General features: G+C 33.7%; 1 protein-coding gene across 7 annotated transcripts in view; it reads left to right on the forward strand.

The window, feature by feature from the left end:
- Positions 1 to 22941, forward strand: part of NFIB (nuclear factor I B) — a 433171-nt gene that overhangs the window by 399890 nt on the left and 10340 nt on the right. For 4 of the 7 annotated variants that reach the window (XM_081278616.1, XM_081278617.1, XM_081278618.1 and 1 more), the window contains 2 exons: positions 1939 to 2021; positions 12159 to 12247. The exons of 1 other annotated variant lie outside the window; for it this stretch is intronic. In XM_081278616.1, the coding sequence (XP_081134742.1) occupies positions 1939 to 2021; positions 12159 to 12247 (172 nt within the window). The remainder of the gene's footprint in view (positions 1 to 1938; positions 2022 to 12158; positions 12248 to 22941) is intronic. 2 more of the 7 variants (XM_081278620.1, XM_081278621.1) reach the window with 1 other exon arrangement.

A 22941-nucleotide genomic window follows, 5' to 3' on the forward strand; every position in this document is an offset into this window, starting at 1 on the left:
TAAGGCTTAAAATCTGTTTGTTGGCAGAGGGTCCTGACTCAGCAAACAGTTCCTTAAATACATAGATGGATGAGACCTGGTTAGAGAACACTGGATTTCTTTCATTTTAAAGATTTTTTTGTGCATGTTATGTCACTAAAAATGCTACGTGCAAATTTTAAAAATGAATGTCACAGCATCTTTGAACAAACAAGTCAGTGATTTAAATAAAAGCACATAGAAACCAAGATTTAATAAAGTATTTGAATTCTCACAGAATAAATATTTCAAGCCAAGTTCTAAAAACTTCTGGTGCCTACTATTATAGTGACATTACTGTGAGATTCAGGGGATAAGCAGACCCAAATAGTCACAGCCCACTTACAGGAATGCCTTCAGCCTGTTGGTTAATGGATTGTTTTTATATGCACATACAGGTTGTTCAAAAAGGGATCTAAATTGACTAGTCAAATCACAAAACATTCAGAAGGAGTACCTTGGTTGTCTAAAGATGGCTGCATCAGTTCATTTTCCACTCTTACATAAAAGAAATATAGTGAGTAGTTTTTCTTCTCTAGAAATGAATTTGTAGCTTCATTTCCTAAGCACCATTGATAATGAGGAACTGGTTACTGTGCTGATAGTAGCATTGAAGAAAACACACAGGCTAAGGGAACCTCTTCTAATGGTTGAGAAGAAAGGACTGCGCAGATTGAATGCTAACTCTTTAAGAGTGATACTGTCCTTGGCCCATGTGTTCAGTTTGAGTCCTGGTGATGGAGTGGGGGTCACTGGTTGCTGATGGCTGCCTTTGCATGAGCCCTTTATTCAGGAGTAGTTAAAAGATGAGTTGTGAACATCTTCAATGTTTTTGAAAAGTTGATCTAAAAAAGCCTCAATGTTCAAATTTTTCAGTCCTTTATTGTGAACATGGCAGAATTAACATATTGACTTTTTAAAGGCAGCTTATTTAAAATTAATGTCTGAATTCCTCATTAACCTGATGGTTTTAAACCAAGCAGATCTCTTCAGATCTATGAATGTAATATATAGTAAAAACTTAGTTCTTCTGTGTATTCTGACATGGAGTAGTGGAATTGCTTAATACTAGAAAAATGTGTTAGTCCTATTCTTGTAAAAACAAGCAAAAATCTTTAGGAACAGGAAAAACTTTTCTGTGGAAAGTTCACTCTATACCAAAAAGCACCTGTACAAAGAGTACTCACAAATAAGACACCTGTAACATAAGGAATGGTCACCCTGTGTACTTAACTACCTGGTGACAAGTATTCAGAAGGTGCCACCAACTCCCTTTCTGACTAATTGCAAGACATTGAATTTTTACACATATGGAAAATAAAGAATTTCTTTCCAAAAATCTTTTTATCAAACTAGAGGGCATTTTTACATTAAATAAAACACTGAGCTTATTCACTATATAATACACAAAAATAGATTCCTTCTTTAGAATAGTAATATTAGATTTTCTATTTAGAAAGACTTTTAAGTAAGACATTTTTCATTTCATCATCAAGCACATCTGCTTAAGTCCTGTCATTAAAAGTTGTCACTTTTTTCTGACATTTAGAATCACAGACCATAACTGGTTATTTTCCTTTAGATCACTAACATCTAGTAAATGGTCACATCCAGGCAAAGGACCCTTCTGCTTAGCCAATCTTGAGCACCACTGCAGGACTGTACCTGGACATTTAAATGTGAGACACTACACCAAAGCATGTGATTTACTAGATAGATTTTTTTTTTAAGGGGGATAAGCTCGTTGATTTGAAATCAATTACCATTTCTTTTCTATCACTCAGACAAAAAGGAAGAGAAATGGAGACAACAACTTTTTTTGGTTGCAAATCCCACTTCTCTGGGTTTCTTATACATGGACAGGGTGTTCATTCTGATAGTTCACAATTTTTATCTTTGTTTTTGTTCTTCCTTAATCAGCCTACACAGCCTCAGGCACATCTCAAGCCAATCGATATGTGGGACTAAGCCCAAGAGACCCATCCTTCCTACATCAGCAACAGGTGGGCACGTTTCACCCAGGTGTAATGGTGTAGCCACGCTTTGCTTCGGTGCTTTTCTCCATGTTGCCTCTCAGATCTGAACTCAGAATGGGGCTCACGGGGCTTCTGAGACCAAAATTGATCATTTTGTCTTCCAAAAAATTTTCTCATTTATACCTTGTTTCCTTGCCTCTCTGAACAGAGTTTCTCAAATTGGCTCATGACCTCTTTCATCTTCTCTTTAGCATATATTGATTACATCCACAAACACTATTGTGTTTCAGCCAATGGGAATTTTTCTCAATCTTATTGGCTATTGAAACTTAGTAGCCTGTCGTTTTCAAAGGCAAACATTGAAAACTAATTTAAACTCCAGTTAGAGTAGAAGCAGTGCATAATTTGTGTTTTTGAGCAACTTTATATTTTCCAGATGTTTTACTCCTTACTTTTGTATTTTAGCCCAGGAAGATGAGTTATGAAGCTAAAATCTCAGGCGACACATCATTGCTATTTTAATAGGTTTAAGTTGGTTTAGTGATTTCAGATGTGATAAAACACTTTTTTTTTGTTCTGTTTTCTTACATCATTTATGTTTCAAGTAGCATTTTAAATTTCACATCTCATTAATTCTGTAAATTTAATGCAAATGAAGTGTTTACCCAAACTGTGAAAATATACAGCCAGGATTAATGGTGGCTTATAAACAAATTAGCCACAATCAAAAGCATGGACCATACCAATGCAGAAATCCCATGATTTCAGTTAAAGGATAACAGATAATTTTAAACACTTCAGAATTCTAATATATTTTATGATGCATATGTTTGCTGCTTTCAAGTTTTGATAGCAGAGCTGTTTGAAAATAACAGAATTCAAAATATTACATGGGGAAAATAGCCTACATAAATAAGAAAGAGCCAGTATTAACTAACTTGCTCCTCATTTGTAAGTTATTTGTGCATTTATATGAGTTTTCACATGTATAGCAAGCCCGTGCAGGTGTTTATGCCCACTTACTTTGCTCTAGGCCTATCCACCACATTTAGACTTTTTGTGGCCTATCTCTACTATGTTTAATGTGGAATTCTTGGGTCCTTCCCAGTTGCAGGTCAAGATGGTAGACTGCTTATGAAGGTCACCACATGCAGAGTTTAGAGAAAATCGTAAAGATGATAGCTTATTCAGGGTACTTGTCATTTTGCCAGGTTTAAAAAAAGCAAGGCGAAACAAAACAAAAGAGTGAGGACTAACTGAAAACATCTGTATACATTTATGAAAATACCAAATAATAATTAGTGGTTTTGCCAGCCAATGGCTTTTCAATGTAATTCTCTGGAATGTTGCTTTTTTTCACCTCTAAAATTGCTGTAATATGAAATGTGTTATAATTACTATAATATGTTTCTGTTTGACAAATGTATGTGTTCATTGTGTTTTTTAAAACTTATGCAGGATTTATAGGTTTAGAAACTTGTTCTTTCAAAAATCATTACACATTTTTTTTCAGAAATACTTTTGTCATGAGATTTGCATTATTCTTTAAGACATATCTCTAATTTCCAGTTAATTTTTATTTCATAAAAACAGGCCTCCATTATTTAAACCTTTAGCCCTAAATACATTTAGAATATTCTAACCAATTCCATGTATTTAGGAGCAATCTTCCTCTCTCCCTGCCTAACCCATGGCAGTTTTAATTTTCTTATCATTTCTGATTAATATTGGAGCCTCATGTAATTATGATCATGAAAGTTCATTAATATAAAAGTTACTTCTCCTTTCATTTATCTAAAGATAAATCAGGAAAAGCTAGCAAACATCATAAAAATATTAATCTTAATGTGCATAGAAATACGGGCATATTTTAATTGAAAAAATATGTATGACTTCTGGAACAACAAACTTTTTCATCAAAAAACTAATTTTTACTTAAGTGGACAACATTGAGTGAAGACCACTTACAATATGAATATATTTTTTCAATCAAATGGAGTTGATATTTATGAAATACATGATATATATTGATCCTTGCAATAAAAAGCTATATATACTTCATAGTTAAAATTTTTAAATAGGTTGTTTGTTCCCTATGTAAAAAGTACCACTTTTGAATTTGAAGACGCCTAATGTGTCTATTTTATTATGAAGTACATTTTTGAGGCCTGCAGAAGATAATATAAATGTATATCATGTAAACATTATATTACTAAGGCTTCAGTTAAAATCCTATGATGTTTATCCTTCCAAATTCTAAAAAAAATCATAAAGATAAAGTTTTATATTTACTATGTAGGAAAGGAGGGACAGAAATGAATGACTGCAGTAGAGTAAAGGTTATTTCTTCCTACAGTAGAAATGAGATTGATTTACTGTGTCCTTTCATTACTTTACAAAGATTTAAAGGAGACCACTCTTCTAGCAGCAGGTTCTAAATGCATTTGGTTTAAAGCACTCCAATGATAAATGAAAAGGAAAATCAAGGGGTACATGAAATAAAGGTAATCAATCATTTTATATTAGCTAGGAGAAATTTAAAATTAGAAAGGCAATGGTTTTAGTCTAAGAGAGTTCTTTTAAACATTCCCCATAACCTTTAATATACATGACCCCTTAAGAATAAATATTGTCACCAGGTACATACTTGAGTTCATGGCGGTTGCTTTATAAAGATTTATCCTTTTAGATTATGAATAGTATTGATGTGCATTGTTGAGTACTATTTTTTCTTTAGAAAAGAATCTTAATATAGCTTACATAAATTAGAGTTAACAATAAATTTTAAATTACTGAATAATTTTGACCATCTTATAATCCTTCCATAAAATGGCATGAGAGTAGCACTTTCAATATAGTTTTAACACAAAAACATTCTTAAATTGAGATGGAGAATATTAAAATATTAAAATTAACCCCACATTCTACCTATCATAATAATACATTAATATTATTAATTGGCAAATCTGAATAGTAAAAGTATATGCTTCATACACATACCATTTTGCTCTCCTTTTTATACATTTGTGTGCTCCTTTTTACAATGCTTATTACTGATTGATGCTGGTTGCTAACTGTCTTGACACACTAGGTTTTTTTTTTTTTTTCAACCCTGGAATTTCACCCATCGTTGCAAATATCATATTTCATTTGAGTCCAAAATTTAAATTCACATAATTATGAGGAATATTTTTTAAAAGATTCATGTAAACCAAGTTAATAATTTGCCATAAAACAATCCTCTCTAATTTGCCATAATAATCAGCTCATGCCAGCTGACCAGGACTTGAGTTTAGAGTTTTCCTTTATCTGTTAACACAATCTTGAGTACTGTTCAAGGTCTGGAACAAGTCTGTCTTTAGCATTACGACTGTAAATGCATTCACTATTGGCATGGGGGAAATCTTAAAATCAGAACTTCAATTGGAGTTTCATTCTTCTTTAACTTTTCTATTGGAAGATGGTGTAGTGGCTTGAAGAACTATGAGTCCTGCTTTAGCAACTGAACTCAAGTTTCTACAAAGAAATGCCTTTTTATGGTTTGGAACATTTTTAGAAGTGTGAAAGTCCTCTTCTCTTTACTAATGTAGAAATTTAGCAAAGTGCAGTGTTTGTTTTCCTACCTCATACTTCATAAATACTCTGTGCCTATTCCTTATATAAATAGTGAAAAAAACCATATTTCCCAAATTTTATCATCTTGAGGAAATGGAAACTATCTAACAGAATGTTGGATGTTGCTTAGAAAGTACAGAAATTATTGTATAATCCAGTCTAAAAATCTTGTATAAATGGAAACTATGAAGCAACTTACTTAAATTACCACCGGTTCCTTATCTGATCAACCTTATGTCATTAATTTGCTAACTTGAGACCTTCTTTATTTGCTATCAGAGAAAGTTTGGTAATATAAGACAATCTAGTTAATATGATTATCATCATTACAATTGAGGCTAAGATCATATTAGAAACATAAATTCCTACAGTTACACATCAATATGACTTTTAAAAAAAACTCTTCTGACAAATTGGAAATAAACATTTTTGAAGATAAGAAATTTCTTGCTCAGATTTAAAAGATCATTCAAGACAGCCATTGAAATGCATATTAATTTTGATACAGATTCAAGATTTTAGGTGGAATAAATGGGAGGTCACTTTTGCCTCCATTGAGACAATGAAGTCAATTAATTTGTAAGAAATGATTATTTTCACAATCTCAAAATTATAATCTCCTGACTCTCTATGCTACCTATTCCTAGAGCTAATGAATGAGTGGCCTGATCAATTCAGGTCCTTGCCTCACTTCTCACAATTGCATGGATTTTATTGGTGCTTGAGCTTCAGCATGTACCATCTCCTGCATGACTACGTAATGCTATTGTTTCAAGTTCAGTTACTGGGGTAGTTTACATTGAAATGCTTTTTACACTTTTCTTGTTATACTTTTAAATTAGCATTTGATTTACACATTGCCATGTGTAAATCAATGGAAGTGTAAATGATGTGATTCAGCAATCTGTATACGGGGTAAAAATGGGAGTTCATAACCCACTTGAATCAAACTGTGAAATATAATATATCAAGAACTATGTAATGTTTTGAACGACCAACAATAAAAAAAGAAAAAAAATTAGCATTTGAAAGTACTTTTCATTATACTGAAAATTTCTGTTACACACAATCACCTTTTAAAAAATTGCCTCTATAATTTTGTTTTAACTCAGCTATGAGTTGAAATCCCCTTGTAATATTTATACTGGCAAATGGCAAAGCCCAAGCTTGGTGTAGTATAACCACTGAAAAGGCAGTCATTTATTAGAGGCAAGCAATTGAAAGGACACAAGTGGACTATCAACAAACTTTTCAATAAAGTCAGGAAGCAGGCTATCAACACTTGAGCCATTCTTATTGTGTCTGTTATCATAATTGACAGCTTGACGTAAAACCCTATCACATGCCTTCTGGTTAGGTATGTAAATGGATAAGAGGTCACTTTTCACATATGCTAGCTGGAAAGGAAACACATTTAAAGGAAGTTTCAGTCAAAATAATAGCTATGCAAATGCTTACCTTTTGGGCTAATTCTTAAAATTAAAAAGAAAAATCCTTCCATTGTCTATCTTTTATCACTCATTCATTTGTTCTCTTACCTTTTCTGGTTACCAAAGGCTAATATCTAGATAACTATTCTCATTGATATAAAAATAAAATTGTGTGTCATGTAGCCTTAAATTTCAGTCAACGCAAGGGAAAAGTTATCTACTTTTCTCAAAGTGTTTAAAAGATCTAAGTTGAATCAAGGACATTCTGAAGGTGTTTTATTTACAGTTCTTTTAGTCTTAAATCTTGTTGGACTACACATTAAGAACAGGGTAGGAGAGGAACAATGACAGACAGACTGGTACAGAGGATGAGAACCAGGGATTAGGAGCCAGGAGGTTGGAGTGTTAGTGTTGATATGGAAGGGCACAGCTAACCTTGGACAAGGTCTTAAACCTTTTTCTCCTGGAGCCTTATCTTGGAAAGGAAATTGAAGATGATGGATTCCATCTCTTGAAACCTTAAATTTTACATGTTAAAGTAGTCTTCATTAAAAAAGAAAAAGTAAAAGCAAAAAAAAAAAAAACCCTTTCATTTTCTTCCTTATGATTTATGGTCAGTAACATTTACTAAGCTCATGGCTTATGAATATCTGTTTAACTTGATTTTGATTCTACTGTGCTAACTAAATTAAATCTCAAGAAGCATGGGTTTCAGAAATTGATATTAGAAATGACTTTAAGATACCAGAATGATCTTGGATTTTTTTGTTTTGTTGTTTTTTGCTTTTTTTTCCTTCTTTTCATCAGTTTCACTCTGAATACTTTGCTTGTTCAGTAAGATTATATACTATGTATTCAGAGACCACTTCACTTGCTCTATAGCAGGTAATTAGCAATAAAATAAAATTCTACTAATCCAGGCATTAAGAGAAAAATATGAATATTGAAGTGCTAATCTTTTTAGCTCCCACAAAAACCACCTCCATTCCCCCCAAAATCTGTTTCCTCGAGGCATCTGGAGAAATAAACTCAAGAGAACGTAAAATATACCTTTCATTACAAACCTAAAAGAAAAAAAGTGAAAAGGTAAATTTGCCTGTGTTGATTTTTCTGTTTGCACTTAATGGCTTATTGGGTCAACTGAGAGCTGTTGTCCTCAAGAGGGACTACTGATGCAGCATCCTGTTTGCTGAATCTCCCAAAGTAGGACATTTTTGTTAGCCTTCTTCTGTTCCCAAAGCTAATTGCTATGCATTTTACAAAAGCCCCTGTTAATAAAAATGAAAGGCCCTCGTTTGAATAAACAAATTTTTATTCTAAAATCACAAGCAATATTGATTCTTTATGGTTATCAACTACTTATATAATTATTCGAGTATAGTAGCTTAGGTTTTTTTCCCATCTAAGTAGGCTTTTGAGGGGAACCAGATGGTCCCCCATCCTTATGATTGGGAGACAGTTTCATTTTCATTGTGTAGGAACAAGGTTCTCTCTCCAGAGACTTCATGGACTCCATCCTAAGAACATACGCAGTGAAAATTTCACCTTCACTCCATTCTTAGTACTTTGGACTATTTTAGCCTGACCATTTATTGATAACTTCTTTGGGAAGAAATCCTATATCTTTTTTTTAAATATTGTTTTTTAAGTTGCTGATAGACCTTTATTTTATTCATTTATTTGTATGTGGTGCTGAGAATTGAACCCAGTGTGCCTTACACATGTGAAGCAAGTAGTCCACCGCTGAGCTACAACCGCAGCCCGAAATCCTATATCTTTACTTCACTTTTTGTTTGCTTTTGGAATTCTGGGCATAGTCAGTTTAATATACATCTTACCTTAATTATTTAGATAACTTAAGTTCATATTGGTGGGTGTATATAAAGAATTAAAATGATTTATATGAGTAAGCATTTTTTAAGGAATATGAATATGATCAGGTTTGACTTAAAGTCTGACTGAGAAGAAGAAGAATTTCTCCCCACCTCCACATAAAAACACATGACTTTAACAGATCAAGTTTGAACTCACTTATGCTGGGTGTTTTAAAAAAGTTTGATTACAATGACAGGGGTGAATACCTATTTTTTAAGAGAAAATACTTGGGAAAATCATTAAGCTGTTATTAAAGCTTTGAACTAAGTAATTTATTTATTTTGGTAAATGAAAACCATGTATTTATGTGCTACTTAAAATTAAAGTTTTAAAATTTAATTAAAAAATAACAATTGATAGCTGAATTATCTGACATCTACCCTCTCATAGGACAGAAGCTGAGGAATCACTACCCTAAACTCACAAAAGACTATTACTTATTCTTTTAAATTTAGTTAAAGACTAATATAAAGTTATTTTTATTAGGACTACTGAATTATAATAATATTCTATTTAACACATCCCCCAATTAACTACACTTAGTGTTAATCTTCCAATACCTATAGACTGTTGCTTGGTCAGATCTGTATTGGCCAAATAAGATCCTTAGGAATGAATTTTCTTAGACATGACTATCAAGGGAATCTTTAGTGAATAAGTAACTTTTATTTTAATTATTTATTTCCCTTCCCCACACTATCACCATCAAAATTTCACTTTAATCAAACAGTCCTTAAATTAAAAAATGTCTTATGCAAAAAAAAAGCTTATTAATTATAAAAAAATAAACTCTTACTCAAGTAATCTGACTGAACATATAAACACAAGTGTGCCTCCTCAGAAACTTTTGAAAATTGTGATAATGCTGGTCTACAATCTAAATAGGCAAATAATATTAAATTATATTTTAAGTTTTTAGTCACTGACAAGAAATTAATTTAATGCTAATTAATATCCTATCAACTTATTTGAAATTACTGCTAAATAATTGACTATTTTGATTAATTTTTATTTATTTAAGCATATTTTCTCTTTAGGAAAAATATTTCTTGTGTGTGCACGCGCACACACATACACACACACACACACACACACGTAAGGATAGATAAAAATGAATACCTCTAGTCAGGTCGAACCCTTTTAAGACTGTTTAGGAAAGAATAGTCCAAAAATATGGTGATTTAAATGTTTAGCATGCGAACAAAGCTAGCCTACAGGGGACATTTTTAGGGATGGTAAAACAAACAAAAAATGAGCAACTTTTAACAACAAAAACCTAACCAACTACATAATTTTTTCCAAGATCTTGTACCCTAGCAGTTGTCTGTGAGACAGTAGCCAATCCTGAGTGACACTCAGATTCCTCTGGTTTTGTGAAAGTATGGTTTCTTTCTGAAAACTTTAAGCTGAGCATCCCATAGCAACTAATCTGTTAGCAATTAACAGAATTAGGATATTCTGTGTCTAAATGTAGCCTCCCTTCCTGAGAATTTTAAGTAAGTCAAAACTAGCATTTTTCATTCATAAGAAAAGGATCAATAAGTGGTCTCTAATGTAATCTTTATGCAAAGTCAAGTTTCTTGAACTGTTTTTAGATTTTCATAGCCCTTTTATAACTTGTATTTTGAAACAATCGGTTTACTCTATTATTATTAAAAATAAACAATTTATCCCATCATATTGAATTTCTATTAGATGACCCATTTTGAGAACTTCAAAAAATCTTGCCATATTGCTTCTCACACACAAGACTGGATAAATTTACTTCTTTGAAATAGTAAAAGTATGTCATCCATTTGAGTAAAAACTAAGTACATTATTCTCTTTTATGTAAATATTATGGTCAATTTTAAGATTTCTTATTTTTATTTCTAATTTAATTTAATTTAATCATTTATGACTTCTTAATGATGTATTTCCTGAACAGAATCTACATATCTATCAATTCATGTGTCTGCCTGTCTATCCATCTATATAAGGGAATTTTTTAGTTTTATAAATTATAAAATCACTTTTACTTAAAATATCAGCACAATTAAAACATATATTTTGGAAAACTTTGACTGTAATATTGGATATTCAGAAGAAAAATGAACAAAAATTGTCATTCTGAAACTTCAAAATCCCCCTTCCTTAAGAGTGTGCAGAAAGTTGAGAGTCTGATAGGAAAAGATGCTTAATAGCCAACTTTTAAAAGCCATAATGTTAGAAAAATAGATAAAACAGTTTATCACAAGTTTAAAGGCATTTTGGCTTCAATCATCATCCTGAAATTCTCTCTGAAAAGCATCAGACCAGGTTTCATGGATGGTAGTGAAGAAGGCCTTTTCAATGCAGGATGCAGTTAATTTACAGCCTGGTTATCTAAAGGTTAAAAATCATGGTTTTCTACTGTGTTTCCCCCCAAAGCCAGATAAGTTTACTTTCTTAAGCATAAAAATAAGCAATATATCTTTTCAATAAATCTGCTAGCACTGTAGGGCAGCTGTTAACCAAACAGAGCTGGATAGGGTTACTCGAAGGATCTCTGAAGGGCAGAGCTGATGATTCCTGGATCTGGGAAGAATTTGTTTCAGCTTGTATTCAGTGCATTCCTCACTTTCTTCAGTTGTAGTAAAGTATTTTAAATACCACTGCTCTGAATTTAAAATAAAAATAGAAATTCTTATCAACTCTTTCCAAATAAGGTCACTTTAAGTAAAACACAGTTAGTAAACACCTAAAATTGAACACCTTGATGCTTGAATACGTAAGTTAGGGTGAATGTCTATGTAGGGTGGGTCTTTTTTCCTCTAAACTGCATGTCTTCTTGTTTTGCAAACTGCATGCTTAAAGGTATTGATTATTTTATTCAGTGCAGATAATTTGGTATGTTGCATAGAAAAAAAGCATTTTTATTTTCTTTCTAAAATATATCTCTCTATTGAACATTAACGTTTGCTTTTATTTCAGCTCAATTTGTACTCTAATAATGGCTAATTGTTATGTTCTAAGCACTTGTTTCTCTTGTATGCTTTAATTAATAGAGAAGCATATTGCAATAGCTTTTTCTAAAAAAGAGTCTAAGGAATTTTGCTTTTCAGAATAAGATTTTCTGTTGCTTTTTTTTTTTTTTTTCTTTAAGTTGCCTCTTGGGAAAGTAAGGTTAATGCCATATACAGTACTAGTTTGCATGTGTTCATTTAAATACTAAAAACTGTAGTACTGCTCGATCCATATCTGACTGCTAGGTTTCAATTGACAGCTGAGGATTTGTGACTGGACCATGAATCAAAACGGCAGGCATTTATACCCCAGTACCAGTGAGGATACATTGGGAATTACTTGGCAAAGGTAACATTTTAATTATTTCCAACCCTACACTTACACCTCAAACTTCCATGACCTATAGTGTTTGTTTTTAACTAGTTTTACGGAAAATATATGTTAAAAATTTAGTTGTTTTGGCTATGCCATTCCTCTTCTCCTTCCCCTCTCCTTTATTTCCTATTTAAATGCAACATCAATTTAATTCCGGACTATATAGCATATGCTAACTGATCATTGGAATTTCTAAATATTGTGAAATGTTTGATAAAATTTATAATATTTTTGGTGGGGGAGGGGGTAGAATTTGACTTTTAGATTTTAGAACCTGAAAAATGAAATCTCAGCTTTAGGGAAGATTTTTCAGCTATTTGAGGATAAAGCATTGGTCTTTCACATTATACATTCTTCTCATTTTGACTGTTTCCTCTACTGCTGCCTCTAAGCCATGTTACTATTCATTTATTCATTTGCCAGAGAGGAAAAGCTAGAAGAAAAATTTCAAGTTATTGAAATATTTCAATTTGATTGTTACTAGCAGCACTCAAAAAATTTTGGAGTGGGAAGACTGTTAGAATCAGTAGCTATGAAGGAATTTGGTTTAAATAAAGTGTTAGTTTGTTCATATACTAATGTAACCCATTGAGGGTTGATTTAATTTGGTTGGCTAAAAAAATCATTCCAAAACTTCATTTTCAAAAGCAATTTGGATATTGTTTCATGTGTTGGTTTTAGATAGTAAGTAGTTCCAAGGTAGCTTCATATGTGTTATTTTATTAAATTGTTTCAAATTGATAAATCAAATAATTTAAATTCATGGTAGAATCATATGTATTAAGAAATAAAAATTTGCAATAGAGAGTAAGTCATTCCTTGAGTTCACCAAAAGTAGAGTCAATTTAATTTTTCAGCCCTGCTATGATTGTGATCCTTCCTTTACAGAAAATGCCTATACGAAGTCACATGCTGAGATATTAATTGTGATAGAGCTCATTGCTCATCTCTATCTTGGTTGATAGAAACTGATGAAGGGTAATGTTCGAGTCAGATTAAATGTCTGCATTTGCTCAGATAAAAATTAAGAAAATTATTTTTATTGTTTTTCAAAAACATTTGATGGCTTTTTAGTAATTTAATATTTAAATGATTACAGTAGGACTTTTACTTTTTGAAGAGTGACAAACCATCAAATTTAAAAATAGATACATTTTTACCTATTATGATCCTGCCCAAAAGCTTGTGTTATTCTTCCTTTTGGAAAAAAAAATATATATATAGTTACAAAAAAGATGATAAACTCAGTGGAAATATCTTATTTAAATAGTCTTAATGACTAATAGTGTTAATTACATTTAATAAAAGTATCTTATTAAAAAATCTGAATTAAGAAACTTTTAAAAGTTAACTTAATTAGGTTTGATAACACATTGTTTGCATTTTGTTTTATTAAAAAAAAACATCCCTGTATTCCATTATCTGCCCATCAATTATCGAAATGGCTCCTGTCTACATACAAGCTTGATATATATATAAGAATTTCAAGTCAGATGAAATGTACTTATGTTTGTAAGTGTTCCTATAGTTGTCTGAACTTCCAAATCTGTGGATTACTTATTGGCATTTACTTAATCTAAAATAGGATAGCATCTCGGAAATACATTAAATCCAATAAAGATGTAAAATTTCACCTAATTCCTCATAATTTTTTGAATCAAAGCTGATATCCCCCCAAAAGAAAAGGTGAGTGGACAATGAATCAGAACACACGTATGTGGAGTGAATGAATACGATAACTAAACTCAGCTCTGAGGGGGGTATTGTTCATTTCACAAAGCCTCTTGGTGAAAAATTGATATGGTAATCGGTTTCAGGTCATAGAAAACAATTCAGAATTAATATTTCTTTTTTTGTTTCCCCATCTCAAAAATAGTAGATTTTCTTTGGGTTAGTAGATAATGATGTGTACAAGGGCCTTTAGTGATTCATACAGCTCCTAAGCAGGCAGTTTTGGGTTTGTTTCTTCCCTTTTTGTGGTGACTCAGAAAGCACGTAATTGGTGATGGCAGGCGTCTTGCTTATACATTCTACAGGGATTTATTGCATCTCTGTGTGGGGCTATCTTAAACACTGTGATGGACAAGACATCCACAGTTCTTAAAATCTAAGTATCAGGCAGTTTAGGATAAATATACTCAAAAGAGACAGCAATTCACTTTGTTTTGTTACCTTTTTCAAATATGGACACAATCCATATTTTATAACACAAATATGCCATGTCTGTGGCTTTGGTGGCTTTATGTGTGATTTATAATTTGTGCCCTATAGATTTTTTAAAAATATCTTTATTTTATTTTATTTATTTTTAATGTGGTGCTGAGGATGGAACCCAGAACCTTGCACATGCTAGGCGAGCACTCTACCGCTGAGCCACAATTCCAGCCCATCCTATAGTTATTTTTAAAACTTAATGGGTTTTCTTTCTTCTAGATATAATATTGCAAAGAGAAATAATAACTATAACCCTACTACTATTTTTTTTTTTCAATGCTAGGGATGGAACCCAGGGCATCATACATCTTAGGCAAGTGCTAAACCACAGAGCTATACTCTCAGTTCCTGTAGAACTACCACTTAAATATATATATATATATATATATATATATATATATATATATATATATATATATTTACTTATTTTTTAGTTGTTGATGGACTTTTATTTTATATATTTGTATGCAATGCTGAGAATTGAACCCAGTGCTCATCCATGCTAGGCAAGTGCTCTACCACAGAGCTACAACCCCAGCCCCCTGGAACTACCATTTTTAAGGCAGATCATAGATATTTAAAATCTTGTGGGCACAGCTACAGTTTTGCAATTATCTCAATAGGGTGAAAATATACAACAAATGTAGATATGGTCAACCAGAGAATTAAATACTTTAGCTCTGACATGATGGAATAGAGAAGATACCATGGGTTATTTTTGTTGTGGGTGTTGCTTTTTGTTTTTAACAAAGGCAATCCCTGGAGACTTTGTAGTGTTTCCATGTGGCTTGGTGCCGTTTGAATTGTCTGTTGTTTGGTTTGAATTGTCTGTTGTTTGCTGCCATCTCACTAGTTCATGGTTGCCTTCTCTTCCGCTTCATGCCAGTTGCCCTCTTGAGGTGTTTGCATGTCATTTAATGTAGCTCCGTTTTGGGAATGAAAATGGCAGGGTCTAGGAAGCTGTGTAAGTAGTATAATCAAAGCTGGAAGAGTTCCTCTGGCCTTCCCCACCCTACCTCAGGCTCTAAACATTCCCTAAGGAACCAGAGCTGACTTTTGGAAAGTTTTCACTGCCTTCCTAGGGGGCAGCCTGAAGGTGTTTTGTTGTTTTGACCTTAGAATTCTGTGAGCCATTTTTCTGTGTGTGTGTGTGTGTGTGTGTGTGTGTGTGTGTGCATGTGTGTTTGTGTGGTCTTGAGCTAAGGAGCTACTTGTACCTTGAGAGCTCAGTTAACTGCCATTAACACAGAATAAAATGTTGATGAAGATCTGTCTCACTTCCATGTCAGTGAGAATGGGTTCCACTCCTGGGAGGGTCATAGGTGCCAGATTTGCTCAAGCTAGGCACTGATGTGTCTGTGATAGGCACTGATCCGTCTGTGCTTTGTTCTATGTGGACAAAACACTTTCTTTTTGCATATGTGCATTCTGTGGGCGTAAACATACAGCAGGTACTCTCTAACTGGCTTTCTTTCTTGAAACTATAAGCAGAACTTTACTTGTACTATTGAATATGAAAGAGCAATATAATTGAATAAAAAAGAAAGCTGAAGGACAATCCAAGAATAATATAAACATAAGTTATTTTAAAACATTGGAGGGAGTGCTTTATGCAAAAGAGAAACTGGATTTATTGTTTCATTATCCCTTCTCCCCCTTCACCCTTTTCAAGAAGACGCAAAGCCACAAGTGAGGGTTGTATGTGTCTGATGGCTTATATAAACATGGAAGAAGCCTTCAGATGGCTAAAATAAACATGCGCGTGTTACTGAAGGATATGTTTACACAAACCATTTGCTCAGCCTCTGAAATAATGAATAAATGAAGATTTTACTAAAATAATTGGATGGATTTTTGTGTCTCTGCCGATGCCATAATTGAATGGCACCAAAGAGACTTTTATCAGCTCTTTTCTGTGTTACATGTGTTAGCAGTTCCTTTCCATGAGTTCAATACTTCATTTTGTAGTTACTTTACACATGTTTTTGTAAGAAATTGTCGTTTATTACTGCAATTCTAGAGAGTTGCTTGATTTCCCAAGAGAAATTTAGCAGCCAGTAAAGGTTATTTGGATCTGGTTGGCCAGGAAAGAGAGGGGCAAAAAAAGGAAGGAGTAACAGTGTTCATTTCATATATATATATAACTTTCTTTGCATAACATGGCCCTTGTCCATAACATTTTCTTGGTAAAATGTAGGCTCTCAAAAGGCTTAAGAAGGAATATTTAAGCAAAAATAATTCTCAATATTGGGTGGCAATTGTATGTTCATATGCACATAAATGTATGGATATATCTATGCATAAGTGTGTATGTGTGGATATAAGTGTGGCTATATCCACAGATTTGTGGCATGTGTGGGGTAGTGGCAATACATGGCCTGTTCTTAGGTGGAATTAAGAGTTAACTTTTGTTTCAACATTACACTTAGGCCATCCCCGAGAATTGACTAGGTTAGCATTTCCTGCTCTCAGTTTGTTATCTTGACACATAACTATAGTACAACAGCTGGGTTGTTCCTGGAGTTCCTGGGGGGAGCTTTATTCTCAGAGTGCTGAGTTTCCTTTTCAGCTGTTAGCTCTAAAGTGTGTTCAGAATGTACAACTTTTTATACACATCCAGGGCCCCTAGCACCACTCTGGGACCATGATAGAAATGCTGATAAGATAGATGAATGGAAGAAACTTTGGTTCAAGGCAGAAAATTGAAAAAGCCAAAATTTCACATGATAATTTTTTTTGCTAACAGGGCTGCTAACCAGTATTGCTCTCCCCATTTGAACATTCTCTTGAAAGGAATTCCTTTCTATTCTCATCAAAATTATTTGCACCTGTTATGAAATCAAAAACTAGAAAGGTTACCATTCTTAAAAATGATCTTGATACGGTTTTCACAAACACACAATGTCTCTGACCTGGCTGTTGAAAAATACATTGGGATTTGTTGTAGTTTTTGCCTAACTTTGCCCATTTATAAAGAAAGATTTGTGCAATACGACATTTCCTTTTTATCTAGGCAAACTCTTCAGAACACTTCCTAAGAAATTAATTGTATTCCAGCCAGACTTGCCTGCTGCCATCCCACAGGAAATGGGTCAGCAATCCATTAAGATGCCATTAGATAATCTAATTTGGAACTTAATCTCTAAATTAACCATGCTCCATACTTGAAGCATACTTGAGAGAAAGAAAAAAAGTTTACGTTTGAATCGATAGGGGAGCCTAAGCGTGAAGAAGGCTGTTTGTTTTTTCTGTAGCTGTGGTCACGTCTCAAGCCGTCTGGTAACCAGGAGAAACCAGACATGATGTAATTCCAGATTGAACTTGAACTTCAGGGACTTAGGATGGGGGAACAATGGGCCATAGGAATCAATAATGTCCATTTTCCACATGATTATGTTTGGAGCTTTAAGTTAACCTTTATGGGAGAAGCAGCAGGATCGGCAGTGTGACCAAAATGAGATGATCCAGAGACAAGATGTTAGAGGAAAGAAAACAACTTTTTCCGTGATATTTTCTGAGCAGCACTGCAGATTCCAGCAGGATTAGAAAAGTTCCCGCTCTGCAGTAAACCGGTGGCCTGTTCAGAGCACTCTTTGTTCGCTTAGGTAGGACAAACTTAATCTTACGTTTCCTGTCAGATGATTTTTGGCAGCACTACTGGAGAGGGAGGAGCATGATTCACAGCACTCCCAAATGTAAACCTTTCTGATTAACCCTTTGCAACAAAAGGAAGTCTATCAAACACCTACCTTACGTGAAGATGTTTTACGTCAAGTGCTGTATTCTCACTCTTCGTCCCTGAGGAACGAGCTCCTTCAGCAGCCAATGCACCATTTATTCGTTTACCTTTTTTAAACCTCGTGTTTGCTAGAGCTGTGAGTAGGTGTATTGTGAATTTTTAGTGGTATTTAAATAACAAAGCTCATGAGTGTATAAATATAATAAACACCATGAATTATAAAAGAAAAGGCAAAGCCCATTGAGGTTTGAGAAATTGAAAAACACAAAGGTGGAATAGTCAGAAATTGTCGAAAGTTAGGCTTGTTCACTTTGTTTTACAAGGAAGATCTCTGCACATGTGAACAGGGTAAAAGGCACTCTATCAAAAGCATTCAGTTTCTTAATCCTTGGTAACTTTATTTCAGAACTCTGATACCAATAAGTTCTATCCCTTAGAGGTGAAATTGGGCAAGTAATACTGATTTTTGCTTTGAAATAAAAATCATTTGTGAAATAATCACTTTTTGCTTTTGCATAAAACTTACATTTCCATTTAACTTAGTATGCCTTGGATGATTTTCTGTAGTGAAAGGCACTATGTTGAAGCACCATTTTTGTAGAGAATTTTGTCTGCTGTTGAAGAATCACATATGCAAATAAGAGGAGCAAGTAGCACTTATAACAATAGCTTTGAAAAGGAGCCTAGGGGTGGAGAGGAATACAGACTAGAGAAGGAGGCTGGAAATCAACATGTGGGCTTCTCCACTGTCGCATATCTGTAGGAGGAGATAAAATTACTACTGTAAGCTTGACTTTCCACAGCTTCATAAGTTGCTGTATATGTGTGCATGTGTGTGCTGTATCTTATTTATTAGTTGTCCTCATATTAATTCTCCACCTTTCACTTTCAGCTCTAAAAAAGGGAAAAGATAATTTTTTAAAAATCTACTTAATTTGCCCTATTGAGGGAAAGAACTTTTTCTTATTATTGTTTAAATTAAACATTCTAAGGAAATAGACTTTTGTTACTTTTAAGGGTATAGATTGCCTTGTTGAAGGATATTTTAGGATTATGTAGAGCTTTTTACTGAAAAAGTATAGTAATTTAATACTTAGTTGTAATGGTCCCATATGTGAGGGCTTTTCTTACCTTGTCCTCTTCATTAGATGAAATATTTCATTGGAATGTGCCATTATTTTACTTAGAACATGCTAGCACTCAAGCATGGTAAAGTTAACCCTCAATTTAGCATGCCCCAGTACCAAAAGACATCTGAAATAATTGAATATAAACTAATGAGGTTTGATGGCTTACTGTTTTGATGTTATTTTCAAAACTGTTGGTCCCCAAGGAGTAGCAATAAAGAAGGCTATTTACCTACTTAGTTAAGAAACAAATACATTTCTCTTTCATTACTATGAAAGTGCTATTGCTTGTAGTTAGAATAATTCCATGAGCCACCTGCAGTTTATGATATTTGGTGTTTCCCAGAGAGCCCACAAGAGTACTTTGCAGATCAGGTAAGAGCTAGCCAGGGAGCTTTCTGATACAGATTATTACAAATAGTAATAATCATTAGAAATCATCTTGCATGCAAATAGGATCATTCAGATGGCAATAATGATCCTTAAAAATGTGAAAAATAAATTGAAGGAACCTAAGATCTATATAAGCCCTTTGTAATTTTTGCTTTCAGTCTGGCCTGGTCTGAAAAGGAATCGAAAGCAAATTATTGACATACATATTTGTACATCCATAAAAGAAAGACACATATTTCTTTCAACTGAAAAGCAACAGGGATTAGATGGATAAAATACAGTTATTTATGCTGAAGTTTGGGCAAGAGTTATACTTCTATGGAAATTTCAATGTGTCTAAGTAATACGGACCTTTGTTTATTGACTCTTAAAAAAATCAGTTGTAATATAAACTATTATCCAGTTTTTCTTTTTTTTCCTTTTTTTTTTTTTAAGAAAGTGTATTTCACAAAAGACACAGCTGAAGTGAAATGTATAGGTTAAGAGCATAGATCCTAAGTCCACACTGCTAGAGGGAAAATCCTGGCTTACACAACACAGTGGCAATATAAGCTGGGCGAGATGCTTAACTTCTTAGCTCAGTTTCCTCATCTAAAATAACAGATAAAGACACTTTCTCCTAGGTTTTCTGTGGGGATTAAAAGCTTTAAGTAGGTCAATCACATAAAACAGAGCCTGGCAAATAATAACCAGTATCTAAGTGCTAGCCACTGGTATACTTATTATATTTATTATCTTTGTTCTAAAGCATCATTAATAGGTTCAACTTAAATGCTACCCATTTATTTCTTCCACGGGTCTGAATGAGCATTTTTTTCACAAAGACATGATTTGCCTTTATATTATATTAAAGTAAACTGCCACAGCAAATGCACACATATACAATCAAGGACAACATGATTTTTCACTTAATGAATATTTACCTAACACACCATACCTGATTTTTCCAGACATGCCTTTAGCTATCAATAGGGAAAATTATTTTCGGAGAGATGCTAAAACCTGTATATTAATATTGTGTCAAGAATTAGAGTGTTTAGGAAAAGAACTAAAAAAAAAAAAAAAACCCCTTCAGTCTTGGAGATTATCTGAAACTGTTACAAAAGAACTAAAGGCAGATTCTGTTAAGATACCTATTTTATACATTCCTCATGCTTTCCAGACCATTTTTATTTTATCACTATTTATAAATAGCATGGCTGTTGGTACAGTTGAGGTTATATGAATATTTTCAATTCTTGGTGCTTCATTTCTTAGTATTTTTTAAGCTTCTTGAAAGAGCACTTATTGTTTTTGAAGTAAATGTAGTATACAAAACCCGAACGGATAATATTGCTATTCTCCTGAAAAGTACTAATGTATTGGATACTCTGACATTTTATAAGTTGTCTAACAAATGGAATGTCCAATTCATTATCAAATAAACATGTACTAGTAATAAATGAATTTTGCCAGTTTTCAAGTAGCTCTTTTTGTTTTAATCACCTAAAACTAATAGAAAAGATGAAATTTTTCACTTTGGTTCCGGATTCAACTAAAGGACTTAATAAATTTATTTGGTACTCTGTGGTTCTTCATGGGTTAGAGTGTTAAAAGCTAATAGACCAATCCTTTTTGGCCTCAAAGACTCAATCACAGGACACATTAAAAAAAAAAAAAAACATAACCATCAAATGTTGGTTTGACTGCAGAGAACAATTTTCTCTCTTTCATTGAAAGATAAAAGTTCATGGATTCTTTAGATGCAAAGAACAACTATTTTATCCAATTTTCCTAGGCTAAAAAATATGTAAATAGTGTATCATTTTTAAAGGAAGAAGTGGGTACCTTCTTCTCTCTTAGTCCTGATCATAGTGTTACCCTAGAAAACTTCAACTGCATTTGTTTCTAGAGGAAACAGGTTCATAGAATTTCAGAGTGCTTTGCCATCCTGCCTGTTGAGGGCCACAGCGGAGTCAGGATGACGCATGGCATTTTTGCCAGAAGTAGTGGTTGAGAGGTGAAGCCAGCGAGCCATTAAGATGATGACTTTTGAGTTCTCGTGGAGTTCCGGTTGAGCTCTCGTGGAGTTCCGGTTGAGCTCTCATGGGGATTCCTGAAGAGTTCGATTGGGTGGTGGGAGTTCCGGTTGGTGTGTGGTGTGTTCCTGGAGGAGCCACCTGGGTGGCGTTCGGGAGAATTTCTGGGGAGTGGGCTGGTGGAGTTTGGAAATAAAGTTTGTTCCTGCCTGAGTGGCTCGTGATTTGTGCCCATCCAGACTGCAGCACCTGCCCAACCACATATTCAGTGCACAAGTCTCTCTTCTTCAGTATTAGCGAGGTTATGATTCAGCTTGTGTGGAGTCTTGGAAACTCATTGTATACTGAAGTAAATATATTTTGCCTTCAGAAAATTGTTAAAAGCTCTTTCTAATGTTGGGTCAACATCTGATTCAGGGCCTTAAACATGCTAGGCAAGTGCTCATTCCTAGCAACATCTGACTTTCTAAGAAGGCAATATATTATAGTGAAATGGCCATGGGAGTCAGACAGAATTGATTTATTATATCTGAGGACTAGCAGAGACTGAACAACTTGCCTCAGTTTCCTTAGTGAAAAGGGGGAAATTTTGGCCATTTCAAGAGTTCATTGAGAGAGGGAAGTGACATAGCATATGTAAAACACCAATGACGTCACCTTGCTCTTAGTGGTCTTCAGCACGGTTGTCCTGGGGAAATTTCCCCCTTTGTGCTCATTTTATTCATGTGAATCTTACAGAGGAAGTCTGAATTTCTTTCTGATTCCACTGTCCTGTCTTCGCTGTTGCCCTTAAACTGTTACTTTAATGAGACGATTTGGTGAGTTTCTTCAATAAAGCAACACCATTGAGTCCGTTTCTCTTGAAGAGTGATGCCAAGAAGCACAGTGCTCCGGGGGTAGTCTTATCAGTATAAAAGAAGCAGGGCTATCTCCCACCACTAATATTCTCAAGGTCAAAATAATTTGTTTCCTCTTCCCTCTCTGTGGAGGAGCTATATCATACATTTGTTCAAAATTATGTGAAAATATTCTCAATGAGATCAGACATTTTATTTTTGAATTTTTGAATTTTGATTTAGCTTTTATATATTTTGTTTATAATGAAGTATCTCATAGAGAGAGAGTAGAAATCAGTAGGGTGAGTTGCACTTTTTATTAAAATACTTTGTGCTTTTT

This window comes from Spermophilus citellus (genome assembly GCF_964194105.1).
Source record: "Spermophilus citellus genome assembly, chromosome: 2".
Classification (NCBI taxonomy): Eukaryota; Metazoa; Chordata; class Mammalia; order Rodentia; family Sciuridae; genus Spermophilus; species Spermophilus citellus.